We start from the raw sequence: 10206 nt of genomic DNA on the forward strand, positions 1-10206 counted from the left end.
ACCTTCATGATCTCCACCCGCGTCATCATGCTAGCAAGAGCCACTTCTTCCTCCTTGGTCTTGCATTGGCGGCCTCAATCTCTAGCATCTTGACTTGCTTCTCCGCCTTCATCTCAAGCATCCTCGCTTGCTTCTCCGTCTCCATCTCAATCCTCCTTTGGATCTTCATGAAGGTGTTCATCTGCTCTTCTTTGTCTTGTCGGCGCTTCTCCTTCCTTCAATCTTTCTTGGTCATCATGCCCTCCATGGTTGCGATCAAGACTATCGACGCCGCATCCCGTTTGTCCTCCTTCTTGGAGTTGGTCTTTTCCCGCGGTCGTGGCTTCTCACCCTCCACAACCTCCTCTACAGCTTCCTTCCCGCCATGCGTTGTGAGAGCGGCATATTGGAGCTTGAATTTTTCCTCATCTTTGATGATCCTCCAGCAATGAGAAAGGTTGAAGAACTTGCATTCGTGTTGGACTTTGAATAACTCCAAAGCTTAGAATGCCTAGAAATGAATTATATACAAGCATATTAGTAAATAAATATGAAATGGACGTGCAAACAAAGAGGGACGTATGCATGCATACCATGTCTTGCATGCCGATATCACTCACGGGACGTGCCTTCATGGTCTCATATGTGGCACAAAACTTGTTGCATTCTTGTTGGATCACCTTCCATCGCTTCGAACTGGACACCCACCCACGCGTGCTTTGCATTTGGTACGACGAAAACTTTTTGCGTTCGTGAAATTGACGATGGACACGAATAAAAAAGGTTGATGCCCTTTGTCCGGCGCTGACCTTGGAATCTTGTCCAATGTCCCTCCAACACTCACAAAGGAGCTTGTCCTCGGCCGCCGTGAATGCCTTCGTCTATGTGATCTTGCGCTTCGGCTGCACCCTGATGGCTTGGTTGGTGAGCTCGTCCCCGTCAATGTCCACCTCATCCTCTTCCTCGAGGCCGTAGTCATCCGGAAACACGTGGTCGAGGTCAACCTGATCTTGCATGAAGGTGGACTACATGCCAGCTTGATCATAGATCGGCCCGCCTCGGTCGTCCTGCCTTTGGGTCTCTTCGGGATCGTAGCTAGGGGTGGGCACTATAAAACCAAAAACCAAAAAACCAAACCAAACCAAACCGTATTAACCGATTTGTTGGTTTATTTGGTGGTTTGATTTTTGGTTCGGTGGGAAATTTTAAGATTGTTTGGTGTTTTGTTTTTGTTCGGTTTTTGAAGTCCAGAAATCGAATAAACCGAACAAACCGATATGTGGGATACCCCATGTAATACCTTGTTTCCGAAAGTGCAACAGTATGGAGGCATCACACATTTCTCCGCACATAATACATTTCACATTCCATGTGCTTTTTCTACTTAATTATTTTTACTAGTTTGCTCGACCGAATAAACCATAGAATGATATTAAGGTTGCTAGAACTTGTGATTACCTTTTTGCATATTATACCATCCAAATCAGTGCTCTCGAATCATTACACTTATACTAACAAGTGCATGAATTTTGGTTTTTCGGTTAACCGAGCAAACCGAACCGATATATTATGGTTAATATAGTTCGTTTTCTAAATTTTTAATGACTATTTCAGTTTCTATTCCTTCAAAACTGAAATTATATAGAACCAAATAAACCGAACCGTATTAACCATATAAACCGAACGCCCAACCCTAATCGTAGCGAGCCACAGCCGCGGCGGCACCGCCAGCGGCCGCCACATCACCCTCGAAGATGATGTGCACACAGCGGTAATCACGTCATTGACGGCTGCCGACATTCCGTCGAACGGGTTGCGGGCGCCGGAGAGCATGTCGGCTGACATCTCCCGCGCGCGTTTCCTTGGCCCACCGGATGATGAGCCACCGGCTACCGGTGTGGCGTTGAGGTCGACGGGCACGGGCGCGAACGCGGGCGTGGAAGGCGCCACCACGCTCACCTCCAGCGAGCATTCCTCGGAGAGATGGGACGCTTGCGGGTAGACGTGGAAGCCGGGAATCTGGTGAGTCATCGACGCCGGGGCGACTCTGGCAGCACCATTCAAGGAAATACAGATGAGCATGTGCTAGCCGCGGCCACGATGATGTTGACGACCCGTGCTGGCCAGGGTTTAACCCTAAGTACAATAGCGCCTCCCTCGTTGCTGTCGTGACACGTGTAGCGGTATCCTCCCGCTACGCTACGGCGGCTATGGTCGCGACGGTCTCTGATTAGTCCCTTGCGTCCATTGTGTGCCTCCGTCCCTTTTTCTTTGTCGACTTCCTTGCCAGCTCCTTCTTCATCTTGGGCGCGGTGGTGATCTTGGGGGGCGCGAGGCTTGCCTTTGCGGGAAGGGGTGGTCGTGATGTCGGACAAGGCGAGAGAGGCGAGGCTGGCGGCATCGAGTCCGTCGTCCATGGCGAGCGGCTGGGAGCGCGCGGGCGAAAGGGTTTTGAGAAAGCGGAGGGAAATGGGAAGGCTTTGCCACCGACCGGCGGGTCAAGTGAGTAGTTTGCGCGCGACACGCGCGTCCGTCTCGTGTCCACGCCGACGCAAATCGGTCTTAAAATGGATAGAAAATGGATTGACATGCGGATGAAAAAACGACACACGTCAGTTTTGATTGATGCGTTGGAATGATTTTTCTGTCCGTTACTATCGAAACGAACGTGCACACACAAATCGGTGCGTTGGAGTTGCTTTGAGACACAAAAAATAGAGAGAAAAGGAATCAGTGCTCCACACGCACCCGGTGATTTTGATGCAATCCTTTCGTCATTGCGTCCATGGCAACTAGTCACCGCTAGGCAGAAAGCAACCCCTTGTTGATGCCCCCCACCCGTTGGATCAACACGTCACTTGCAGCGGCCTCGCCGTTGGTGCAAACGACGGGCGGGCGGGCTTGCTTTGCCGCTCCTCCCCGTCGTCCCGTGCAGTCATGTCTCGCGACGCGACCTATCCATGACGACGACTACGACGTGACATGAACATGACCATGACAGAGCACCGACTACTCTGTCCTCGTCCCACACACAACGCCAAACCAACGGGCCCCCCGGCCCCCGGTTTCGCAGGCACCAGCCGAACGCGACGCGACCCACGGCCTCCACGTCGCGCACGGACGGCGACGCGGCAGCGAGCCATAGGACGCGCGGAGCACCTAGCCAGCGCCTGCCGCCGTGGGAGCCGCTGCCGCTGCCACGGACGCGATCGCGGCCACGTAGGCCGGTGGTGTTTTGGGCGCGCACGGCCGGCGTTCACCACCATATCGTATCGTAGAAAGTCTGCGATGCTGCGTGTGGCAAACGAGGCTCGGCGACTTGGCTTGCACCGCACGCGTGGTCGTTCCGAAAAAGAAAGAAACAAAGGAGTCGCGATAGGTACCGCCACGGCAGCCGAACGCGCTCCCGCCGCAAAGCTCCATCCATCCAGTATTCAGTCGGTATTCCCCCGCCCCGCCCCGCCGCGCCGCAAAAACAGGGGCGCGCGTCCACCATGCATGGCATGGCAGCCCTATCCGTAACGGGGTAAGCAAAGTCCAACGGAAAAGACGCGCAAACAATAGCAAAATCCGTCCGCGCGGCTCCTCCGAAAGGTTAGGCGCCGGGAAGGCTCCAGACCCCACCTGTCAACCCCCCCTCGCCCCCTCTCACGCGCAACAGAATCCTTAACGGCAGCAACAACCCAAAAAACGCGTCCCCCTCCCTCCCGCCCTCCCTCTCCGCGCGCCTCGCCTATAAGTACGCCCCGCCTCCCGACCTCCACATCGATCCTCATCAACCCGCCTGTTAACCTCGCACAAGACAAGATCATCACCCAACCCCAAGTTTCCGTCCACCCCTCCATCCCGCAGCGACAACACCATGGGCAAGATGCGGTCACTCTTCTCACGGAGCCGGAGCGGCAACGGTGGGAGCCGGCGGTCCACCTCCTCCTCCAGGTCGTCAGCGCCGCCGTCGCCCGCGCGCGGGGCCTCGAGGGAGGACGAGATGGAGCGCGTGTTCCGCAAGTTCGACGCCAACGGCGACGGCAGGATCTCGCGGGCGGAGCTGGCGGCGCTCTTCGAGAGCGTGGGCCACGCGGTCACCGACGACGAGGTGGCGCGCATGATGGAGGAGGCCGACGCAGACGGCGACGGCTACATCAGCCTCGCCGAGTTCGCCGCCATCAACGCCGCGCCCGACGCAGCCGTCGAGGAGGACCTCCGCCACGCCTTCCGCGTCTTCGACGCCGACGGCAACGGCGTCATCTCCCCCGCCGAGCTCGCGCGCGTGCTGCGGGGGCTCGGCGAGGCCGCCACCGTCGCGCAGTGCCGCCGCATGATCGAGGGCGTCGACCGCAACGGCGACGGCCTCGTCTCCTTCGACGAGTTCAAGCTCATGATGGCCAACGGCGCCGGGTTCGCCATCGCCCAGGGCAACGTCCGCGCCTGAAGACCGTCCGTCTGTTCCTACATTCTTTTGCGAGACCGTGTAAATACGCCCGACCACCCACCGCCAAATACTTACTTACTACTACTAGCTTTATACATAGTCGCAGATCACACCAACATTATCGGTGTGCGATTAATTTTGATGTATATATGTTATCGGAATTGCTGTATCGACGCTGAAGAATAATCCTCTAATGTCGAATTTTATGTGCACTTATCTATATTATTTGCCATCAGATTTCCAAATGCCCATCAGCGGTTCTTGCTGTTGAATGCTTCCACAACTTCCATTTTTTTGCACTTTTATGTCTAATTCTAGATAGTAACACCAGCCGGATTTGTCAGTTATTATGATTAGTTGTCTATTTGGCGTCAGATTACTTCCACTTTCTTTCAGTTTCATGCCAAATTCCATCTGTAACACGCGGCCGGATTACTTTCTTGAAGTGATTAAGAGGGAGCGAGCTTCATGTGAACTTTTCTACTCCTATGTACGTACCTGATGCAAACCGAGAGCCGTGAGGATTTGATAAATGAAAGGGACATGTACATGTGTCCCAGGCTCGCTGGCTGCCGTTGTTTTCGTCAAAGACAATCATTCTGCCCGAGTAGAGTATATAAACAACAAAACCTCTAGTAGTTGTAGCCCAAACCTGCAATGCATCTGATGAAATTGACAGTTGAGCTAAAGCTGCAGTTCCAAAAACAATGACACGACGCCAAGAATCTCAAAAATAATTACAGTACGTCCTACCAACAATACTTGAGTGCCAAGTGCCATGATGATACCTCGTTCGCTCCCGTTCCTAAATATAAGTCCTAAATATACTTTTTTTAAGTTTCCATTAAAAAACTACATACGGATGTATATAGATATAATTTAAAATGTATATTCGTAAATATTTTTTGTATGTAGTTCATTAATAATATCTTCAAAATATATATATTTAGGAAGGGGGAGTATCGTGTTTGCTGTCTTTAGGACATGCACAGGACGCTACCGCGCTAGGACCGGACAGACAACCCACGACCTCCCCATCTTCAGTGAGATCACGCAGCCGCCAGGACAGATAACCCACGAGCTAGCTAGGCAGCTAACCCCTCGTCTTCAGCAACATTCCTGTAGAACATGCCTTCAGAAAGGTCCAGCTCTCTGGTTTCCCTTCACCCAAAAATAAATAAATTCCCTTGCTTTATTACAGAGTCCCGATATTTATCATACGTGTGACATATTAGACATTCGTTCATACACCGTGTGTGGCATACGCAGATGCAGTTCTCATGTGTCATCTGTCGACGAATATTAGAATTGTCCACACATGTGGGCGCAACTACTTGCCACACACCCAACAAATACTACTTATCTCCATCCTGTGCGTGTGGCACGAAGCAAATTTGTTCACATGTCCTGACGCACCTACGTTAGTTACCCGCGGAATGACACTTTAGTTACCTCCAGGGACGAAGCCAACATGCAAGCATAGGGGGGCAAGTTTGTTCATGGAGGGGCAAAGTTCATATAAAATAAAAAAATTAGCTACAACAACAATTATTATAGTAGATAAATCAATTTGTTAGGGGCGGTCTAGCCGACCCCCCCCCCCCCCGTCCCCCCCGTCCCCCCCCTAGAATCGTCCCTGGTTACCTCCAAAGATGGTAACTTTAGTTATCCGGGATGATAAATGTAGTTGTAAAAACATGATAACTCTCTTTGTTTTGATTAATTATAGTTACCCGCAAGGTGACATTTTAGTTATCCGAGGATAGTTGTTATGTGTGTTTACCTAGTTGTCACGTATGGTACAACCATAGTTGCCATGTATGGTTAATTATAGTTGCCATGAGTGTTTACCCGGTTGCCACGTACACACAAATGCACTTGTCATCTAGCAACGAATCATAGTTGCCACGTTTGTTTACCTAGTTGTCACATACGCGCAACTGCACTTGCCATCTAGCAACGTATGAGCGTCGTGTGGACGAAGAGCGGTTCGCCCACAACGCGTGGACTAGGTGGTGAATGTGCGGATAGAAACTGATTCACCCACACGACGCAGCTGCAACCGTGCGTTGTGGATCGCGTGGGCGAACTCTCCAACGTCCACACACACGATGATGCCAACGTGGCACTGAAATTCCAACATATTTCTTCAAGATTAGTGCAAAACAGAATCAACGTGGATCAACGCGAGTGAACAAAGTGCAAACATGTCATACGTGTGGGTGATATCATTTGGGTTATATTATAAAGCAACCTCACCAATCATAGAGCATCTGTCGGGAAGAACACCACATCAAACCAAAAAAAAACAAGAAAAAAAATGCTCACAAAAGCAGCTCGACGAAGCACGGATGACCTTCCACCACCGCGCACTCCAAAGTCGTCCCACCGTACTCCTAGACTCCGAACCGGCGCGTACCAAGCATCACCTTCAAGAAGAAATGTGACGATGACTACGTTGCTGCCCTGACATGTCCTAGGGTTTTCCCCGGCGCACGGAGGGGAGTAGCGAGTGGGTACATCCAACACCCTTCAGGAAGGAACGACGACACCTGCAGGCGTCATCGTGTTGGTACCAGATGAACCGGCAGGGATTACTCCCGGACCCAAAACACCACTACCTGACCGATCCGAGGCCTTTCAACCAGCTTGCCATCCACCAGCATGCGCCACCACAGTCTCGCTGTCACTCACGTCGTCTCACTGAGAACATCATCACAAGGCATAGAGGACGGATAATGAGAGTGCCAGGAAGCGGGGACGGCAACACCGAAGCCGCACAGGAGAGAACCAGAGAGCCACACCATCGACAGAGGAGCCGTCTGCTCGCCTAGGCCCAGACGGGACCCAAAGGGGCCCGATCTGAGTCGAGCGGGCACCGCAACCCAGCGCTGCAACACATCTCCATCGCTAACGATAGAGCCACCGCGTTGCAAATCCCTCACGCCTGTGTCAGTCGCCCCGCCGTCGCCTGGGAGCATCCCTCAAATCTACACCGCCCCGCGCTGAAATGTCTCCGAGAAGGGAAAAGCTGGGCATCAGCGCCGCCTGGGCCTGACCCGGCGAAGGACGCCTGCGACGACGGAGGGAAAGAGGGCGGGGAGTGGTGTCGAGGAGAAGGAGTCGGAGACGCGGCCGGTCACCTGCGGGGGGTGACGCGGTCACGAGAATGCTTCAAGCAAGCGCGCCTTTTCTCGGGAAGGTCCAGCTCTATGAAGTTTTTCTAGCGGTCTCTCATCCCACGTGTAGTTAGGACAACTATAACGCGGATCACCTAACCCTATGACACAAAATATCCGTGGACACGCTAGGCCGTGTCTATAGACATCCATAGGGGTGGAGGCCATCAATTGCACTCACTAGATGTCTCCATCCTCATTTTAACAAATGTACCTAGATCAATAGTAATTCAAACATACATTTAGAGCAATTTCAATTGGGCGATCCATTTCATTCGCCGTCGTCAGGTTGGGTTCGTACGGATAAAAGTGTGACCCAACACGTGGATCCATTGCCAAAACGCATCCGCTTTGTGTCCGCGCCGACCCATTTTCGACTTAAATTTGGGACTGAAATGCATCGACGCGGACGCGCGCGTCCTCTTAATGTCCGTATGTGGCCGGTCGCCTACTTGTCACACAACCATCCACTAACCTCTGCCTGCTTATTTAATTCGTTGACTCACCCCACCCACCTCTCTTCTATTATTTTAATACCAACGTGTTTTTGTCCACTTGTTTCTCGTTGGATGCATGTGCCGACCCACTTAAAAAAACGAACACAAACAAGCCAGTGGACGACTAAACGGATAAAAAACGACAAAAACGTTGTCCGTTTGAGTCGCTCCATTAGAGTTGGTCTTAAATCCGAAAGCATGGGATGTTCAACAAGTCACTAAAATTTCACAGACAATTTGTAGAACAAGCAAGTGGTGGCTGGCAACATATGACCAAGTAACACTTACTCGGGCAAGATGTATAACTTGGAAATGTTGTGCATGAGTAGTTGAGCACCAAACCGTGGGACACATGAAGTTCGCGGAGGAGCTTGATTGAGCGACCGGACTGGGAATAGGAACCACCGGCGAAATTAACATGACACTATACTAGGACTAGTGCCACACTGCCACTCCTGTCCCCTTGCAATTACTCGATCATTTCATCACTTGAGCGGTATAGTTGTTCACTTGTTCTAGGCACGACTTTCCGGTCTCCTTGTTTGGTGGACATCCCCTCCGCGGTAGGCTGGAAATTTCCAAGAGTGTGCAAAAGGATGGTCAAGCAGCTGGTACGTACCTTCAGTCATTCATTACTCAGCCTGCGCCTCAGATTCAAGTAAGTTTCCTACCTAGCAGATGCACGAGAGTTTTCCTTCTCGTCTTGTTGGGGACCTGAGTCGGAAAGATGTGCATAAGAGTTGGTATCGTACTGAAAGAAAAAGAAGTTTGTAACGTGGCATTCGGTTATCTAGCTGGTTGATAGATAGCTTTTGTGCTCCAGGAAATGTCAAGGCAACTTCTTGTTCATTTGGCTAGCTGCTTTCCTTGTTTCGGCAGTTCGTTCGGCAGGCACCTCGATCTGCCGGCCAAACCAAACAAACCCAGAGCTGATTGGGAAAAACGCCGATGCCTGGCTACGGCCAAGTTGGGTTCGTCTCGTGACACGAATCAACGCCGAGTTGGTGGATGTCAACGTTTGGTTGCCTTGCCAGTTTCGCGAGTGGCAAACTTGTTGGGGCGGCTAACTGTGAGCTGCTGCAGTACGCGGCATACGTTCTTGGGGTTTCTTCGTCTGGAAAGGTCGGTCTATATGCAGATAGCGCGTTTGGTTGCCGTCCAAAGTGGGTCTGCCAGCCGCATCATGGGCACTGCGCAAGCGAGAGAGACATAAGTCATAACATACTTATTTATTTTTCAATAAAACCGATTTTATTAACTTAAACACCTTCGCTTCGATACATCCCCTGAATACATCAACGGATGAGATCTATCCATATCCCTTCATAATAAAGGGTAGGATGATCATTTTAGAAAATACGTCGCACACCGTCCACATACGTCACGATGGGCCGACCCGTTGACGGATGCATGCATGACCTGTTTATTTAGTTGCCGACCAAAGTGGGTCTGCCAGCCGCATTTACCATGGGCACTGCGCAAGCGAGAGAGACAAAACACACTTATTTATTCTTCAATAAAACCGATTTTATTAACTTAAACACTTTCGCTTTGGTACATCCCTAAATACGTCAACGAATGAGATCTATCCATACACCTTCATAATAAAGGGTAGGATGATCATTTTAAAAAATACGTCGCACACACCGCCCATATACGTCACGATGGTCGGCCCATTGACGGATGCATGCATGACCTGTTTGTTTAGTATTAGAAGATAAAACTAAAAAGATGTTACCGCCCATATACGTCACGATGGTCGGCCCATTGACGGATGCATGCATGACCTGTTTGTTTAGTATTAGAAGATAAAACTAAAAAGATGTTAGGAAAGGATTCGAACACAAGATCTTTTACTATAAGAGCGAGTTGATAGCAACTAGGCCTAACAAGCACTTGTGATTAATTAGTAATTAGCAGCATAACATATTAGAGAGGCTTTTAGCGGCGTCAGATCCTGAAAACAAAAGTGAAGCATTATTTTTGAAAAGGTGAATATTTTTTTAAATGCGAATATTTTGAAAAAGTTCTGAATTTTAAAAATTTCAAACTTCTTTTCAAATTTTGAACATTTTTTTAACGCGAACGTTCTTTGAAAAAAAATTCAAGAATAGGAGGT

At 50.5% G+C, this 10206-nt stretch overlaps 1 protein-coding gene across 1 annotated transcript; it reads left to right on the forward strand.

The window, feature by feature from the left end:
• The first annotated feature begins 3746 nt into the window (after window positions 1-3746).
• Window positions 3747-4631, forward strand: LOC123412005 (probable calcium-binding protein CML15). Its single transcript, XM_045104964.1, has one exon. The coding sequence runs from the start codon at window positions 3842-3844 to the stop codon at window positions 4409-4411; it is 570 nt and encodes a 189-aa protein (XP_044960899.1). The 5' UTR covers window positions 3747-3841; the 3' UTR covers window positions 4412-4631.
• Window positions 4632-10206: the final 5575 nt, after the last annotated feature.

The sequence above is a fragment of the Hordeum vulgare genome, chromosome 1H (genome assembly GCF_904849725.1).
Source record: "Hordeum vulgare subsp. vulgare chromosome 1H, MorexV3_pseudomolecules_assembly, whole genome shotgun sequence".
Lineage (NCBI taxonomy): Eukaryota > Viridiplantae > Streptophyta > Magnoliopsida > Poales > Poaceae > Hordeum > Hordeum vulgare.